This window comes from Schistocerca piceifrons, chromosome 7 (genome assembly GCF_021461385.2).
Source record: "Schistocerca piceifrons isolate TAMUIC-IGC-003096 chromosome 7, iqSchPice1.1, whole genome shotgun sequence".
NCBI classification, from domain to species: domain Eukaryota; kingdom Metazoa; phylum Arthropoda; class Insecta; order Orthoptera; family Acrididae; genus Schistocerca; species Schistocerca piceifrons.
Window position 1 is genome coordinate 428,171,966 of NC_060144.1, and position 19,647 is coordinate 428,191,612.

General features: G+C 44.5%; 1 protein-coding gene across 1 annotated transcript in view; it reads right to left on the reverse strand.

Annotated features, from left to right (window-relative positions):
- Nucleotides 1-19,647, reverse strand: part of LOC124805760 (lachesin-like) — a 438,185-nt gene that overhangs the window by 327,421 nt on the left and 91,117 nt on the right. Inside the window, exon 3 of the mRNA XM_047266328.1 lies at nucleotides 14,746-14,953. Within this exon, the coding sequence (XP_047122284.1) occupies nucleotides 14,746-14,953 (208 nt within the window). The remainder of the gene's footprint in view (nucleotides 1-14,745; nucleotides 14,954-19,647) is intronic.

Below are 19,647 nucleotides of genomic sequence, written 5' to 3' on the forward strand. Positions count from 1 at the left end.
TCAGCACACACGCCATCACCAGATCGATATGATTAGAGTTGTCATTTCATGAAAAATGCACAGGATTACGAAAAACAACCTCATAATATCTGAAGAGGATACGGGACCTCGATTCGAGCAAAATGTGAGTTATATGACTGCATGAATCTGTTCTTTTGGTCGTGACCTAGGTGAGCAATGGATACACCTCCTTCAGTGCGGACGCACAGGTACGTCCGACCTCCTGCGGGAATCTCAAAGTAGCGAGTACGGAGGAAATGGAGACGGACTGAGGATAGGTGGCGCTCGGTGGGAGTATGGGTCGGCTGTGAGGCGTGCTGAGACGTCCCCGCAGTTGCGATTATACTGCCTCCCGGATAGCGTGGTGGTTAACGCACCTGCCTAGAAAGCAGGAGATCACACATTCGCATTCCGATGCGGCACATATTTTCACTCGTCGCCGCTGATTCTGCATAATGTTTCGATGCAGCTGACATCAGTAATCCCTTTCCTTTCACCCCTTCGACCTTCATGTTACACAATAATTCCGACTCGTGCTTTTAACTACACGTCCTTTCCGAAGGACCACGCACTCTCCCATCGCTAAGTAGCGGTAGGACTAAGAACCTCGATAAGTAACCGAAATATCCCACTTCCTAAATGAAATACACCGAGCGAGGTGGTGCAGTGGTTAGCACACTGGACTCGCATTTGGGAGGACGAGGGTTCAATCCCGCGTCCGGCCATCCTGACTTAGGTTTTTCGTGATTTCCCTAAATCGCTCCAGGCAAATGCCATGATGGTTCCTTCAAATGGAAACGGCCGACTTCCTTCCCCATCCTTCCCTAATACGATGAGCCCAATGACCTCGCTGTTTCGTCCCATCCCTCAAACATCCCATCCTAACCCTAAATGAAATACATACAGGTACTGTTGTATGATTTACTATGGATATACTTCTAAGAAACATATTAGAAAAATTCAAATGTGTGTGTGTAATCTTGCCGGCCGGGGAGGCCGAGCGGTTCTAGGCGCTACAGTCTGGAACCGCGCGACTGCTACGGTCGCAGGTTCGAATCCTGCCTCGGGCATGGATGTGTGTGATGTTCTTAGGTTAGTTAGGTTTAAGTAGTTCTAAGCTCTAGGGGACTGATGACCTCATAAGTTAAGTCCCATAGTGCTCAGAGCCATTTTTTGTTTGTATGTAATCTTGTGGGACTTACCTCCTAAGGTCATCAGTCCCTAAGCTTACACACTACTTAACCTAAATTATCCTAAGGAGAAACACACACACTCCTGCCCGAGGGAGGACTCGAACCTCCGCCGGGACCAGCCGCACAGTCCACGACTGCAGGCCTTAGACCGCTCGGCTAATTCCGCGCGGCACGTATTAGCACTTCACCCTCGACCAAATCTGTATACATTCCTATAAAATAAACTTACATAATGAGAAATGACCAGAGCCTTCGGTCTCACCTTCCGACAACCCAGTGAACAGTGCTGTTCCACGCTCCTGGACAGAGGTTCGTAGGTAGAATCGGAAATAGGTAGAGAAAATACCAAGATATTAAATATTTCCTTACCAGTCTCCCTAATGTCTCTTTAACACAGACGAAGATACTTTGTCTCTGCACAAAAGTTGGCTAGATCACCACAACTACAAAACGAATCCCTGCACTCGAACCAAACAGAGAAATTCAAAGAATCTCTCTAGTTGACGAGACAAGGAAAGGCAAATGGAGACACACAAATATAACACGGAAAGCGATAAAGACATGAATAGAGTTACACATGACTATATATGTACTTATTTTATAGTTATAGATGTATGAAATGGTAACCATACACTGAGAAATAAAAATATTGGTCTATTAAAGTGCCACCATGGCTGTCTTGAAGTACTCCGTTGTTCATCCTTCTCCCTAGAGTCGAAAGCACAAATATAGAGATCAGTAAAGCGGCGTATACACTAACTAGACAGAAAATTATGACCACCTGTCTTTTATCGATATAAACCCATCCAGGCGGTAGCAGTATCATCTGGCATTGAACGACTGCTAGACACACGCACGGTCCATGTAGTATGAGTGGGCAAGCTGTCCGAGTGTAGAATGGGGAAAGCGTACGATGCATCTAAGTTCAACCGAGTGCGATTGTGATGGCGCAGAGGCTCGGCGCGAGCATTTCGGAAACTGCACATCTTGTCGGGTGTTCGAGGAGTGGTGAGTGTCTTCCACTTCCAAAGTGAAACCACGTCCAGATGTTGTAGAGTTGAGAGGCCGCCCCTCATTACAGATGTCGGACGTCGTAGGCTGGGCAGACTGCAGAAAACAGGACGGTAGGCGAACTCTGGTCGACTAACATCAGACTTTAAGGCTGCGCAGAGTACAAGTGTGTCTGAACAAAGAGTGCACCAAACACTTCCAGCGATGGGCCTCCGCAGCCGACGACCCACGCATCTGCCAATGTTAACATCACGACATCGGTATCTACGACTGAGATGGGCATGTGACCATCGGCAACAGGCGTTGTCGCAGTGGCAGAGAATTGCGTAGTCTGATGAATCCCGATACCTACTTCATCATGCCGACTGGAGGACGCGAATCCGTCGTCTCCCTGAGGAACAACTTCTTGTCACCTGTAATGAGGTACAGTGTCTAGCTGGCGGCGTCCCATTACACTCTGGAGAACATTCACGTTGGCTTCCATGGGTCCAGTGGAGCTCATGCAAGGCAGAAGTATTGTACACTGGCTGAAAACCACGTACACCGCTTCATGACGATCATGTTTTCCGCAGGTGTTTTTCAGGAAGATAGTGCGCCATTTCAAAAGGCCAAGGTGATGGAATGGTTCGAGGAATACAGTGGCGAGATCCACTGATACTGATCTGCACGCAATCGAACACATCTGGGATGTTATCCAACGTGGGGTCAGAGCTGATCGACCCCCCTTCCCGGAATTTACTGGAATTAGGTGATTTATGTGTACAGATGTGGTGCGAACTCCTTCCAGCGACGTATAACGGCCTCATTGCTTCCGTGCCACGACGCCCCGCCGCTGTTATTCGTGCCAAAAATTGACCATACAGGCTGTCAGGTAGGCAGCCATAATGTTCTGGAGTGAGTACAGATAGGCTGCAGGCAGCTCAGTAGATTCCATTGAATGCCTCACATTGAAACGTTTCACTTTTTCCAAACAACTTTACGCAGCTTTGTGCTTAAGAGGGTACATAACATACTGGTATCTCAAAAGTGACTAATAGAGAGGCGGCCATTTGGTTGCACTATCCAACGAAACGTATTCCGACACTGGGTATAGCAACAGACCAAGCCACCAGGATGACAAAACGTGGGGCGGTGGGGGGGGGGGGGGGGTGAGGGAATGGTCGTGTTGTCAGCAGTAAAGCAACGCAAAATTGGTCAGTCTTCGGCACTAAGTCACTCCGAACATAGGCTAGTCATTCGATGTCATCTGAGCAACAAACCCATAAGTGAAGTTTCAATCCTTCTAAGCTGCCAAAGTCGATTGTTGCCGTTGTGATAGTGAAGTGGAAAGAAGGAGGGTCAACCAGAGCTAAAACAAGACCAGGCAGACCACGTGTGCTGACGGACAGGGACCGTGAAGCACCACAGGTGATGATTGGAAATAGACCATGCGAAATCAATTGAAATGCTACCTCCAGCAGCGCACATAGTATAATGACTGCGTGCATGAAGTTAAAATGAATGGAGTCCAGTGGTGGAGCAGCTCTTTGCAGTCAGTACTAACCGACGCCTGCCGGAGTGGCCGAGCGGTTCTAGTCACATCAGTCTGGAACCGCGAGACCGCAACGGTCGCAGGTTCGAATCTTGCCTCGGGCATGGACGTGTGGGATGTCCTTAGGTTAGTTAGGTTTAAGTAGTTCTAAGTTCTAGGGAACTGATGACCTCAGAAGTTAAGTCCCATAGTGCTCAGAGCCATCTGATCCATTTGAACTAACCGACGTTCTAGGTCGTGTAAAGAGGAACAGTGGATGGCTGGAAACGAGCGATTTGCAGTAACGAGTCACGCTATATGCTGTGTCCGTCAAATTATAGGGGATTTTGGAATTTTCGAATGCCTGGACAACGTTATCTGCGATTATCTGTACTGACAACAGTGAAATAGAGAGGAGGTGGTGTTACTTTATGTGAATGTTTTTCGTTATTAAGGTGTCCTCCCCTCATTACGCCTCAGAAAGCGCTGCATACCGAACGATATGAACACACTTCACATCACTGCGAACTGCGTACGGGATAGAATCGTTTCAGAGACATAACAATGCACTCGTCATAAAGCTGCATCTCTGATCCAATGGTTTGTGCCCACTAATATGCGAGTCCCGACCTAAACCCAGTGGGACGTCTATCGGTTGCGTTAAAACGTCGACGTCTCTCCAGAAACCAGCATCAAACATGCTTACCTCTTCTGGTTTCGGCTCATGAGAAACAATGGGCTGCCAATCCTCTACAGACACTGACATCTCATTGGGTCGACGCGAAAATCGCCGAAGTGGCGTCAAATCGAAAGATTTGCACCCGGCGATCGGTCTGCCCGACCAGAGGCCCTAGTCACACGATATTTACATTTTATTTATATCATTGGGAGGATCTCAAGAAGAGTACAAACCGTCAACCATATTAATGTCCGCTAACAGTGTCCCAATAGTGCATGCAGCCAGAGATGCGTCGATTATAATCACAGGTTTCCCTGGAAAGAAGGTTATCTGTCGGGTTTCCTGCGACGACGTTTCAGTAGCTTGAGTGTTCGACTTACACAGAAAACTATTCTGCCCTTCAGGATGAATTTTGTTCCACTAGTATTTATAAAATGGTGACAAGAGCAATCATGGTGCATTTAATTCCACTACAGAAACCTCTACAACACGCTGGTAGTCAGCTTAAGGACGAGTTTATGGTACAATAAATAGTTCAAATGGCTCTGAGCACTATGGGACTTAAGTTCTGAGGTCATCAGCCCCCTAGAACTTAGAACTACTTAAGCCTAACAAACCTAAGGACATCACACACATCCATGCCCGAGGCAGGATTCGAACCTGCGACCGTGGCGGTCTCGCAGTTCCAGACTGTAGCGCCTAGAACCGCTCGGCCACTGAGGCCGGCTATGGTACAATAAAAGCAACATACTGATGGACTGAAGTGCCCCTATCGTTGACGTATATTTATAAAACGACATTTATGAACCAGTTCTGAACGCTTGTACTTACTTTCCGCAGACTGGTGCAAACCTACACGGCCGTGGAATTACTCTCTGACTAATACACAAAATACAGATACTTTCGTAGAAGTGTGTCCTAAAATATCACTGTAACATGATACTTACCTTCTTGTTAACAGGTAAGTGACACACTGCAGCGAATGTTGTAGACTACCGCGACCGACGCATGTACAGAATGGAAAGGGTATATCGTAAGAATATCTTTTTGCTTACATTCGAAACTCTAGAGATGAGGAATTTGCAATTCCATAACACTTCGTCAGCTATTGACCAGAAAAATACACACAGCCGTACTGTTTTTATTTCAGTTAGAATATCTGAAAAGGATGTGTGGAAGCACTCATGCTTTTCACATCTTCTAACTGAAATAAAAATTGTACGGCTGTGTATAATTTTCTGGTCAATGGCTGACGAAGTGTCATGGAAGTGCAACTTGCTCATTTATTGAGTGACTGCTGCAATCTCCTCCGAACGAGTCCTTATTAATAACTAACTTCAAAATTTTATTTTTGTGGGTGTCCACAGCCTCAACGTGTTTTGAAAATGAAAACATGATTCAAGTACGCTGTATTCTTGTTATTATCTGTACGATCCGCCAATTTCAAACTTGGATCATATTCAAGCATGTATTTTAAGCTTCCAGCTTCATTTTGCATTGTAATAGATAGCTAGTACACTTGTACTTGTAAAATTAAGCGGGAAGTTACGTATACGTGCTTGAAAATCGCCCAAGCTGCAAACTGGGCAATTTTACAGATGATACAGAGAATTAATCTATTTTGACGTATATTTAATTTTTATTAAAAAAGTCCAAGATAATGTATATAAAAAGGCGTGCTTACTTAGAGTTAGTTGGAGATCCGAAATAATAGAAAATGGCCCCCAGGGACTAACATCGACGATTATTAACACTGACCTACACTCGACTAAAGATGTTCTTCGTCAGTACCTACCATACGAAAGTGTCGGAGGTGACGTAGTGAAGGTAAACAAAGTAGTTTACCTTCCGTATTGCTGTGTAAGCGGTAGTATTTTATAGTGAAGATATCAATAATTCTGTCTCTCATGAAAATAATTTTCCAAGGATTTTAAACACCTACTTTTATACCAATAAATAAAAATGTTCCACTCTGTGGGTTATTTCATTTTCTTGTAGTAACTCTGCCATGTCAGATACTTTATGCGCTGTGCTTTGTTGGCGTAAAGCTACTCTATTTGGCAAAAGATATATATCGTGCTTCATGACTTCTCCAGTAACACTCTCCTCATAAACAAACAGAAAGAAAATAACCTTGATGGCTGCTCTCTCCTCTTCCTCACTCCTCCCTTATCTTTTCTACAACTCTCTGTTTGCAACCAACTCTGCATCATTACAAACACATACAGTTTCTTTCCCATTGAAGGACAGTCTTATATTTGGTATATCCAAAGGACAAACAGTTTCAGAACTCCACAATCCCCTTTATATTCCTTTGCTTATATTTTTCCATTCCTTTATCTACAATGGCGTTCCTACTATCTTTTACTATAGAATCTCCATCCACCCTTATGCAGTTAACATATTCCTCTATTTCTTCATATAGTTTAGCACACTCAAATCGCATTCTGGAAGATGACAGTTCAAATCATAGCCCATCAAAATCTAGGATGTTCGCTCCAGGCACATGCCGGATAGATTCCTTTGAAAGGGCAGGGCTGATTTCTTTCCCCATCTTTGAAATATTCAGAGCGAGTGCTCCATCTTGAACAATGTCTGTGGTGACGGGAAGTTAAACCCTAATCTTCATTCCTTCCTGCCTTCTGCACCATCTGCTTGTGATGTGGACATCAGATCAGTGGTAGTTAGTGGTGATCCATATACAGGCTTCTAGTTCGCCGTATGTGAAGTTTTAAATTAAAAATAACTGAAATGAAACCACTCATGGTAATGGCTCAGTCGTAGTCACTTTTTGACTGCAAAAAGCTGATACAACAATAATGCTGCCAAACATAGTATATGTAAGCGCCTGTACTGTCGGAAAAATTGGTCTTAAGTCACGTTAATAAATGATACAGAGAATTTCTATTTTAGGCGAAAATGTCTCAATGTTAGTGATGTTTATTAAAATCAAAAATAGGGGCACAATAGAGATACTGAAATTCTATCCTCCTGTATACCTAATGAGAGAAATGGGGTACATCCTCGAGTGCGATCAGACTCTCATAAGATTCTTAACAAAAGTAGTTCTACCAGAAACAGCGGATATGCAAAAAGAACAAACAAGTGTATCAATCCATAACCAATCCTCTATAGATACCCAAAGGAAGGTATGTCGTAGGATTTTAGTTGACTTAGCAGTTATTTATATATTTACATATTATATACTTATATATTTATATAACCTTCGACTGAGAGAAATATTTAAGACACATCTATAATAGGCTGAGGCATGTGCTGTGGAGTGGAAACCAAATCAACTTGATGCAGAAAGATACACTGACGAAAAAAGTCGGTACCACCAAAAAATAATAATTTCAGGAATATTTTTGTCTACGGTACGTATGTAACTGATTAACGTTTCAAGATCACAGGTTAATGTAGCTCGAGGTAAGCCAGCGGAAATGTGAAATGCTGATACATTAGTAACCGGTGTAATTGCAAAATGTTGAAAGCAAGCACGTAAACGCGCATGTATTCTGTCGTACAGGTGCTCGATCACAGTTCAGGTTGCAGTTGCAGTTGATCGGTAAATATAGAAAAGGTTATTATTTTTTGTGGAGGACGCTGGAGTTGTCATCCGATGATGTTCCATATGTGCTCGATTAAAGACAGATATGGTGATCGAGTAAGTCAGGGCAACATGTAAGCACTCTGTAGAGCATGTTGGTTTACAACAGCGGTATGTGATCGAGCGTTATCCTGTTGGAAAAGACCACCATGAATGTTGTTCACGACTGGCAGTACAACACGCCGAATCACCAGATTGATATACAAATTCGCAGTCAGGGTGTTTGTGGTAATCGGGAGACTGCTCCTCATGCCATACGAAATCACTCCAGGTGTATGTCCAGTGTGTCCACCCGCAGGTATGTTTGTTGCAGGCCCCAACTGCCCTCCTCCTAATTAATACACGGTCACCATTGGCTCCGGGGCAGTGCCTGCTTTCATCAGAAAACAGAACACCCCAACCTGCCCTCCAATAAGCTCTCGAAGTCTCAAACAGTGGTGGTTTGGGGTCAATGGACTACACACCACAATGCGTCTACCTCGTAGCTGCCCTTAAAGTAACCGATTTCGAACAGCTTGTCGTCTCACTGTGGTGCCAACTGCTGCTCAAATTCCTGTTGCAGATGCAGTGCGTTGCGCCAAAGCCATACGCCAAACACGATGGTATTCCCTCTCGGTAGTTCTACGTTGCCTTCCGAAGACTGATCTTGCAACCATACATTACCGTGACCACCGCTAGCAGCACACAAGTACAGTGGCTACAATCCTGTAACGTTTTTCTGCAATATCACAGAAGGAACATCCAACGTCTCGTAACCGTATAATACGACCTCGTTCAAAGTCAGTGGGTCTCGAAAGTAACTGAAGCTCACGACCGTTACAGCGCACATTTAAAGCCAACATGATTTTGATCCTTATAGTTATGCTACTAGGTCTACACTTATACGACTGGTACGAAATCTGGATAGTTCCCATCTTTCAGACGTAGAAAAAAGGTCTAACAACTTTCGTTTTTGTAGTACCATTTCTTCGTCGTTTTGCGATTTTTCTTTACATCAGTGTATTTATTAACTCATTAACGACAGAATCGCTAGCTTCGATTTGTGGCCCAGTCTTTTGGAATGATACATCTGAGCTACAACAGGAAAAACTTGGAAATATGACAAAAAATACCCTGGAAGGCGTGCGGCGACGATTACCTGCAGCTTGTAAAGGAAACTCGCTATGCAAAGCAGCTTCAATAACTTGTTAAGGAGGCAGAGAGCAAACTCCAGTTGGTTGCTCAAACGAAATTTCACAGAGGAATGCTCGGAAGACGTCAAAATCCTTCAAATGAAACCAGTCAGGAACTGAGGGAGAAAGCTGCCAGGATAAATATTATTATGCTGATAGCCAGGACACTTAACTGGGGTTTTCAGCAGGCGGCGACAACCCTCGAAGTATTGTGCAATGAAAATCTTTCTCGCGTAAAGCGAGTGAGTCAGCACGGATTCTACACATTCAACTGTAGAAAAATGCAGCGCAAGACTTAAAGTCAACATAACTACGTAATTTGCTCCCTGCGACGACCTGGAAAGTTTATTTAAAAATTGTGTTTAATCTGAGTTATATGTTTCAAGCTTCTACAGTAATGCTTAAGGGTGATTATTCTATTAAGGGCGACGCTTACGTAGGTTGCTGGGTCTGTAATTGGTTGTGTGTTTCCATGTAAGAAGACGTTTACATCTCATCCTACTTCTTTGTTTCGCAAATGTAATGTCGTTGCTTGTATCTTTGATGGACTGATGGTATGATTGTTTCCGTAGTGGTTATGGGGAGTTTTTGTTAACTTCCGTAGAGCCCTCTATACATTACATTACCGCGTAAGTAGAACAAAGTACTCAGTCTAAAGAAAGACTAAGGTTTTTGAGAGCAGGCTTGGTCATTAGTACACTTGCTTGAGAAGTAATGTGCTTCTAATCACTTCATCTTCTGCGCTTGTTGTGTAACGCAACGCAAGATGTCATGTTATTGATTGAGAATGACATTATCTTGAAAACACCAGCATTCATTATTACTTAAAAAGAAGTTTCAAATTAGGATGCCATTTTGCATTGTGTAATATTCACCTGTTAGATCAACGAATACAACACTGTAGTTTTCTCACTGTCGTAGATATCCTTTATGCTGGCTGGTTATAATTAAACCGACGACGTTCTGAGTGATGCAGTGCGGGCTGTATACATCGAAGGAGCTGAAACACCATAGGTATGGTCATCAATCAGTGCACAAGCGGATATGCTGAAAAAAATATTAGATTGGTACTTAAGTTCGTGGCTTTTTCCAAAAGTTTAATAAACACAACAGATGCACTTAACAAAGACTTAGTGATCAATGACATATTCTCCTTCATTATTCACAACGCCCTGTCAACGCTGGGGTAGCTTTTCGATTCAATGACACTAGAAACTACGTCGTTTTGATGCGAAGAACTCGTCGAACCATGTTCTGAGCGCATTTTCAACCGGAGAGGAATTTCCTTGAAGATTGTTCGATAAGAGGGTGAAAAAGGTGAAAAGCTGAGGGCGCAAGAGCAGGTGAGTAAGGTGGATGCGGAATGGCTTCCCAAATCTCGGGTTTTTTGTCAGTCTACCAGAATGCAGGCGGGCAGTCTTCCTAGTAGTTCTTCTTGGATTGCCTCTGGCTGCACCTCATGCAGGTAGTTAATTTTTGCTCACTCATTCGTTTCTTTTCCTTATATTAGCACAAGGACACCTTTCTCACAACAGTATTGATACAGAATAGGAATGGTCTGTTTTGTTCACGAGCCAACTGATGATTAGGAAGCAGAAATGCACATATGGCCACCCACAAATTTTTGTGATTTTGGCCTAGAGCGTGCGGTTCCCATGCACCAGATTTTTGAACCTTTCCCCATTGCATGCAAAACTCCCGAGATGGTGACATGATTACAGTTCATTATATCTGGCAGTTCTCGAGTACACTGATGTGGATCATCGTGGATTAATGTGCATAAACGATCTTCACCAAACCCTGTAGATCTTCCTAGACGTGGACAGTCATTTATGTCAAAACAATCGTCCTTAGAACATTTTCTTGTCGTGCTCTTTCCAGTGCCATGATCCCATACATGTCGCAAATCTTTCTGGCTGCCTCCGCTGCTGCGAGCGCTCTACTGAACTCAAGCAGAAGAATTTCTCGAAAATGTTCTAATTTCTCTACTTGGCATACCACTTTCTGGAGTTCAAAGCTCCGCTCACTATCTCAAAACGACAAAATGACAGTACGTAAACTCAGATAGCAATAGTTAACTAAAAGTGAAAAATGACAATCGATGAACCAATAACAAACCGAATAAAAAAGTGCAAAACAGAAACGCTACGAACTTATTTATTAACCTGCTAATTCATTTTTGTGCCACCAGGTGAAAATATGACGCTGTAAGCACTCTGAATTGCAGTGTTTTCTGTTTTCACGTCATTACACTGTTTGTCGATTGGCGACACGTGCTGACTTTTCTTTAACTGATTGTTGATGTAAAGCGTTACAAAGGTTGTGGTTTTCCTTAAGAAGCACAATGACTTTTGAGATGTAAAACCGTGTACTGCAGCTAAACTTGTTTTATCTGACGGCAGCAATACCGGCGCTGGATTTTGGGAATAACGCCGACGGAAATCGCCGCTAACAGACCCATGTCAATAAGTGGGCTGAAGAATACGATCAAGAAATTTGGAGGAATAGGTGAATTAGGAAGTGCAGCATGGAAAGGAGAGCGGCCCATTCCGAACGCAGTTGTCGGTGAAATTGCTGTAACTATAGCCTAAGATGCAGAACGTGTTTAAAATTCTGCAACAGTGCTCGAGCTGTGTCTCTGGAATGTCTCTCTAACCTGGTTCACAGTCCAAGGTTTTGCGGAGTATTTTACACTGATGCCCCTACAAGACTGATAATGTGCATCAACTGAAGCCCCAAGGAACTGACTTTTCCCTTCGTGTTTTGGCACTCATGGAAATGGCCGAGGAATGTTTTCTGGGTGGATGAGGCACATTTTACTCCGCGCGGTGCCGTTGATGCACAGAATTGTCCCATATGAGGTTTTTCTCCGCGACATGTCGTGCAGAAACATCCACTGCACTCAACTTACGTTGCTGTTCAAAATGTCTCTGAGCACCATGGGACTTAACATCTGAGGTCATCAGTCCCCTAGAACTTAGAGCTACTTAAACCTAACTAACCCAAGGACGTCACACACATCCAAGCCCGAGGCAGGATTCGAACCTGCGACCGTAGCAGTCGCGCGCTTCCAGACTGAAGCGACTAGAACCGCTCGGCCACACCAGCCGGCTATGTCGCTTTGTGCAGATGTGGCTGTATGGAATGGTTTCACGAGCTCCTTCATTCTCGGTCAGTATTTTTTCACTTAGTTGACACTTCGTGGTCCTGTTAGATGTACAGTGTCATCTGCACGCTATAAGTTCCTCCTTCTACAAGACGCGACTCCAGCTTTACGTGAAACCAACTGTGCCCACACAAACATTTTCTTGCAAGATGGTGTGACACAATATATCGCTTGTCACGTGAAACGTTTGCTTCCAGATATCTTCAGAAACATCCGCATCATCTCAAGGCAATTTCAGATTTGTAGTCTTCCAGATTCCCTGACCAATATTCATGTGACTTTTGGATGTGGGATTATCTGAAAGGTCGTGTCTGTTAGGGATTTATCCGAACACTTTTTGATCTAAAGGATCACTCTACACTCTGATTGCTTACAGCGCCATATTTTCATCTTTTGGCTGATAACATTCTACCCTGTTTCAGTCTTCTGCGCTGTATCCAGCCCGTACTGCAGCACTTGGATCTCCGTCAGTTATAAAACACACATGAAAGAAAGTTTTGCATCACCTTGGTTCCGAGAGTTCCTGAACCTGTACGGATAATTGGAATAGAGATCAACATAAACATCATTTCCGCCCTTTCTACTGCTCATGAAAGCCACACATAGCACGTTGTACCACTATGCAGGGAGACCTTCGCAGGGGGTGATAGATAGCTGTACACACCGCTACCTCTAATACCCAGTATCACGTCCTCTTCACTGATGCATGCCTGAATTCGGCGTGGCACACCATCCACAAGTTCATCAAGGCACTGTGGGTCCAGATTGTTCCACTCCTCATCGGCGATTCGGCGTAGATCCCTCACAGTGGTTGGCGGATCACGTTGTCCATGAACACCCCCTTTTCAATCTATCCCAGGCATGTTTGATAGGGTTCGTGTCTGGAGAACATTCTGGCCACTCTCGTCGAGCGATGTCGTTATTCTGAAGTATGTCATTCACAATACGCGCACGATGGGGGCGCTGATTGTCGTCCATGAAGACGAATGCCTCGCCATCATGCTGCCGATATGGTTGCAATTTCGGTCGGAGGATGGCATTCACGTATTGCACAGCCGTTACGGCGCCTTCCACGACCACCAGCGCCATACGTCAGCCCCGCATAATTTCACCCAAACCAGCAATTAACCTCCACCTTGGTGCACTCACTGGACAGTGTGTGTAAGGCGTTCAGCCTGACCGGGCTGGCTCCAAACACGTCTCCAACGATTGTCTGGTTGAAGGCATATGCGACACTCATCGGTGAAGAGAACCTGATGCCAAACCTGAATGGTCCATTCGGCATGTTGTTGGGCCCACCTGCACCGCGCTGAATGGTGTCGCGATGGCAAAGATGGACCTCGTCATGGACGTCGGGAGTGAAGTTGCGCATCATGCATCCTATTGCGCACAGTTCGGGTTGTAACACGACGTCCTGTGGCTGTACCTGCGAGGCATAATCCGTAGCTAGCGGTTATCCGCTGTAGTAGTAGCCTTTGGGCGGCCTGAGCGAGGCTTGTTATCGACAGTTCCTGTCTCTCTGTATCTCCTCCAAGTGAGAGAAACATCGCTTTGGTTCACTCCGAGACGTCTGTACACTTCCTTTGTTGAGAGCCCTTCCTAGTAACAATGCGAACGCGATAGACCCGTGGCATCGACCGTCTAGGCGTGGTTGAACTACAGACAACACGAGCCATGTACCTCCTTCCTGGTGGAATGACTGGAACTGATCGGCTGTCGGACCCTTTCCGTCTAACAGGCGTTGCTCATAAATGGTTGTTATATCTTTGGTTTAGCGGAATTTCTTAAGAGTCAAAGTGAGTGAGTCTGTGATACAATATCAACAGTCAACGTCTATTTTCAGGAGTTCTGGGAACCGGGGTTTTCCAGAACTTTTTTTGATTTGTTTACAACCAACCGGTAGATTGAATGAAATTCAATACTTGTTCTATAAATGAATTAAATCTCCCGAATCCGATTTCTTTCGGTATAAGTTCGGATTCTACAGTCGTTACGAGATAAGTCGGGATTATAAGTTCAGAGCTTTTGTACACGCGACATTGATTTAGGTCACATATCGACCAGGACAGAAACGAACCTGAATGTGGTACTACTTGATCAGGGTGTACGATAGTGGCTAATTTCTTTGCTAACTTCTCTGGCAGAGGGTGGTCTTTCTTAAGATCAACTATTACTATGATATCGATAAAACAATAAAAGTGAGCAAGAAGACGTGCAATTACTGCATAACGAGAGTGGCTTGTTTCGATTTAACACGATGTGCAGTGATAACTACTTTCAGATGTGACCGTACTTGTCCTATGGAAGCCTGAATTATTGGACTGCAGGTGTATCCTAGTGACTGTAGCGATTGCAACGCGGAACACTGAGAGCAGAGTCTTCAGTGGTCAGCTGGTGGACTCACCGTGCACGTCGAGGCAGCCGAGCTGCTTCTTCATGACGCTGGTGTTGATCTGGCACATGTAGCAGCCGCGGTCCGTCTCCTTGACGTGCCGGATGTGCAGCCGCCACGTGCGCTGGTTGTCGTGCGTGGACGTGATGCGCGCGTTGTGCGTCACCACCTTGTCGTGGAGGGTCAGCACCGTCTGGTCCTCTGCTCGCAGCCATCCCACCTGCCCGTCAGAACAAACACACACACGCAAGTTAACGACACAGCAAAAGCCACTGAGAGGGTGCACGTTGTATACTGGGTTTTCGGAAATCCCCATTACAAAGTGCTAAGACTTAGAGAGAGGAGTGATAACATAATATTTAGAGTAGGAACCCATGTCCGGAAACATACCGTCTCTGTTTTACGATGGTTCCAGTTCAGATGTTTAACTCATCCACTTCTGCTCGATGCAGTGAATTAGGCATGACACAGTACAATTGTTAGGTAATAATTCAAAAGAAACATAACGAAACATCCGTTTATCGCTTAAGCACATTTGTTTGTATTTACACTTAAACATTACATTATTTCAAAACAAGAATCAATCGTTCCTGGCAGATTAAAACTGTGTGCCGGACCGAGACTCGAACTCGGGACCTTTGCCTTTCGCGGACAAGTTCTCTACCAACTGAGCTACCCAAGCACCACTCACGTCCTGTACTCACAACTTTACCTCTGCCAGTACCTCGTCTCCTACCTTCCAAACCTTACAGAAGCTCTCCTGCGAACCTTGCAGAACTAGCACTCCTGAAAGAAAGGACATTGTGGAGACATGGCTTAGCCACAGCCTGGGGGGTGTCTCCAGAATGAGATTCTCACTCTGCTGCCCCTGTTACTCGTGCCAAAATTTGACCATACCGGCTATAAGGTAAGCGGTCATAATGTTCTGGAGTCCATACAGATACTCAAATGTGAGGCGTTCAATGGAATGTACTGAGCTGCCTGCAGCCTATCTGTACTGACTCCAGAACATTATGACCGCCTATCTGATAGCCGGTATGGTCAAATTTTGGCACGAATAACAGCGGCAGCAGAACGAAAATCTCATTCTGGAGACACCCCCGAGGCTGTGGCTAAGCCATGTCTCCACAATGTCCTTTCTCTCAGGAGTGCTAGTTCTGCAAGGTTCGCAGCAGAGCTTCTGTAAGGTTGGAAGGTAGGAGACGAGGTACTGGCAGAAGTAAAGCTGTGAGGATGGTACTTCAGTCGTGCTTGGGTATCTCAGTTGGTAGAGCACTTGACCGCGAAAGGCAAAGGCCCCGAGCTCGAGTCTCTGTCCGGCACACAGTTTTAATCTGCCAGGAAGTTTCATATAGCGCACACTTCGCTGCAGAGTCAAAATCTCAATCTGAAGAATCAAACCATCACACTGTATGTGCGAAACAGTACTTATGCACTACAACTAAAAACATTCTAAAGCCAAGATCGCATAAATATTCCTGTTTTTAAAATAACCGGTTTCGTCAGCATTAGACGCCATCTCCAGGTCTTAAAAAGCCATTTTGTTATGAAACGTGTTTATTTTAAGTTGGGCTTCAGGCCAAGTGGTCATGTCGATAAGAATACAGCACGTTATAAAAGCTTTGTCATAACTGACAGATACTTTTCTGGTACATATTTTCCATCCGACCTGGTGTCTCTTCATTTCCTAGTGCAGCTGTCACAACTTGTGCCAGCAGATCTTCCTCTGTCTCTACAGGAGCATCGCAAATTAAATTTAGCATAAAACCAGGATAAGAAGTAGTACACGCCATCCTGTCTACCCTATTCGACACGAGGACAACCAACGGTGGGACTCTTCTCGTTCCTTCAGCAGACGTGAACTGACATTGTTGGAGAACGGAAACGGTACGTTTGCGGACAAGTGTTCCCATTCAAAACATTATGTACTCACTCCCCTCTACAAATCCTTGGTGTCTGTAAGGGGAATTCCGAACAACTTACGTTTAATAGCTATAAAAACCCATGAGATCACGCATGTATGAGAGCACTAAAAAGAGCTGTGGCACGATTGTGACAAGTTAGTGTGAAAGATGCAAGCTATTCTTCAAATCAGGTCACAGGCCATGCATGAAGCCGTGTGTAGCATCCATCCGCCGGTGGTCCACGGAATGTCACTACGAGGTGTCAAACGTCCTGAATATTAAAACTGCGTGCCGGACCCATTCTCGAACCTGGGACCTTGGCTCTTCGCGGTCCAGTTCACCACAGACTACATATGCTCAAATTCGACTCACAAGCACTCATAGATTAACTTCCGCCAGTACCTCCCAACATTACTGAAGTTCCACTGCATAGCTTGCGGGACCATCACTTCTTGAGGAAATGATACAGCAAAGAACAGGATTTGACTTTGATATAGAATGAATTTTCACTCTGAAGTGGAGTGTATGCTGATTTGTAACTACTGCTTAATCTTTTATTGCCAGCTCCCATTGAATCTAGGCCATGTCATGGTAGCAGTACACATGTGGCCATTTTTTGACATCTCTGTCCACAGTTACTGGCTAGGCTCTCAAAGTGGACTCGTCGTGGAGCGCCGTGTATGTGACATGTTCCCCTCATGTCTCCTTATAGGTTTGCTGCATTATTCCGCCACGACGCATTGTACAGAGTGTTTCAAAACGAATATACGTATACATAGTATTATTTTGTCGAAACTATCGATCGCTGCACCTCGGCTCGGCTATGAGAGAAACGAATACATAGTCTAGTTTATTTTAAAGCCAATATATGTCAGTTGTCTCCTGTTTTGGTTGGTAAGCGTCATATGTTTAAATGGCTGCTGCGCAGCAGAAATCATGTTGACTTGTCGAGTTTGCGAAGTGCAATCCCGTGATTACAGTGCAAAGACGTTTCAGGCTGAGGTACCAAATTGATTCTCCGAATTGGTGGTACATTTGCAGATCGTATCGATAGTTTCTAGATACAGGATGTGTATGTAACGGAAAAAGTCCTGGCCGCCTTCGTGTTCCTGAGGAAAATGTTGCACGAATTCGAACTACTTTCGAACGTAGTCCTTCAAAATCAATTCGTCGTGCCGGTCGGTAGTTACAACTGCCTACATCAACAACTGGGCGTGTTTTGAGACGTCGGCTGGTTATGAAGCCGTACAAGTTACAGCTGTTTCAACCTCTGCGTCCTCATGACAAACGCAAACGGGTGGCATTTTGTAACTAGATTTTTGGTGCTACTGACAATGATAACACTTTCGCAGAACGCATAGTGTTCAGTAATGAAGCGACTTTCCATGTTAGTGATCAGGTAAACAGACACAGCGTGCGAATTTGGGGCCTACAGAACCCACATGCAGCCATTGAACATGTACGAAATTCGCCAGAAGTCAATGTGTTTTGTGCGATATCCCGATCATCTGTTAACGGCCCATTCCTCTTTGGTGGAAACACGTGTAACGGTCAGCAGTATCTCGCTATGTTACAAAACGGGTCGTATCTGAGGCTGCTCGAAGACAACTTCGTTTTTTAACAAGACGTGGCACCGCCTCACTGAAGTCGCCAAGCGCGTGAATATCTGAATGAAACTCTACCGAACCGTTGGATAGGTAGTCAGGGAGCTGGCGACTTTGAATGTCTCGGCTGGGCTTCACGGTCACGGGATTTGACACCATCTGACTTCTTCCTGTGGGGTTTCGTTAAAGACAACGTTTATGTACCACCACTCTCACAGAACCTGGATGAGTTGAATATCCGGATCCCTACTGCTATAACATCAGTGACCAAGGACATGCTTCCCGTGTATCGGAGGAATTTGAGTATTGCTGTGATATTGTTCGTGTCACTGTTGGAACACATATTGAACATCTCTGATCTGAACTTCAAGGGTACGTAAATATGTGTGTGAAGTTTCATATTCCTATGTCTTAAGGTTTAATAAATATATGCAATCGAAATATGTATATTCTTTTTTAAACACCCTGTATTTTGTAAATATAACAGGAGATAGCCGTAGGGCCAATACTTTTAAACACATATATAAATGACCTACGAGATAACGTCGGAAGTTCCATGAGGCTTTTTACGGATGATGCTATTGTACACAGAGAAGTCATAACGGTAGAAAATTGTTTCAAAATGCAGGAAGACCTCCGAAGGATCGACGTTTGATGATTGGTGATTGGTACAGGGAGTGGCAATTGACAGACAACATAAACAAATATGGCGTAATGTGAATACATACCGAAAGACCGCTTATCGTATGATTACACAATTTCGGAATAATCACTGGAAGCACTTACTTCCACAATATACCTAAGAGTATGTGTACAGAGCGATCTGAAAAGGCCACCATATAAAATTCATCGCGAGGAAGGCCGATGATAAACTGAGCTTCAGTGGAAGATTCCTCGGGATATGTGGACCATAAACAAAGGAATTAGCATACAAAACACTCGTTCGACCACTACTTGATTATTGGTTATTAATATGGGACCTGTACCAGATAGGACTGATAGAAGAAATAGAGAAAATCCAAAGAAAAGCTGCACGTCTCGTTTCGTGTTCACTTAGTAAGCAAGAAAGTGTCACAGAGATGATCAACCTAGTACAGTGGCAGACGTCACAAGAGAGCTATTCTCAAGAGAGGCGTTCTGCTTCACGGTGTGCTATTTTGTTAAAGGTCTGAGAGCGTACGTGTCTAGGAGAGCCAACAAATACATTACTTCATCCTACGTATATTTTGTAAAAAAAGGAAAATGAAGATAAAATGAAACAGATCCAAGCCCACACGGAGGCTTACCGGCAATCGTTTTTCCCGCGAACTATTCGTGACTGGAACAAGAAAGGGGAAAGTGACAGTGGCATAAAAGATGCCCTCAGCCACGCACCGCAATGTGGCTTGTCGAGTACAGATGTAGAT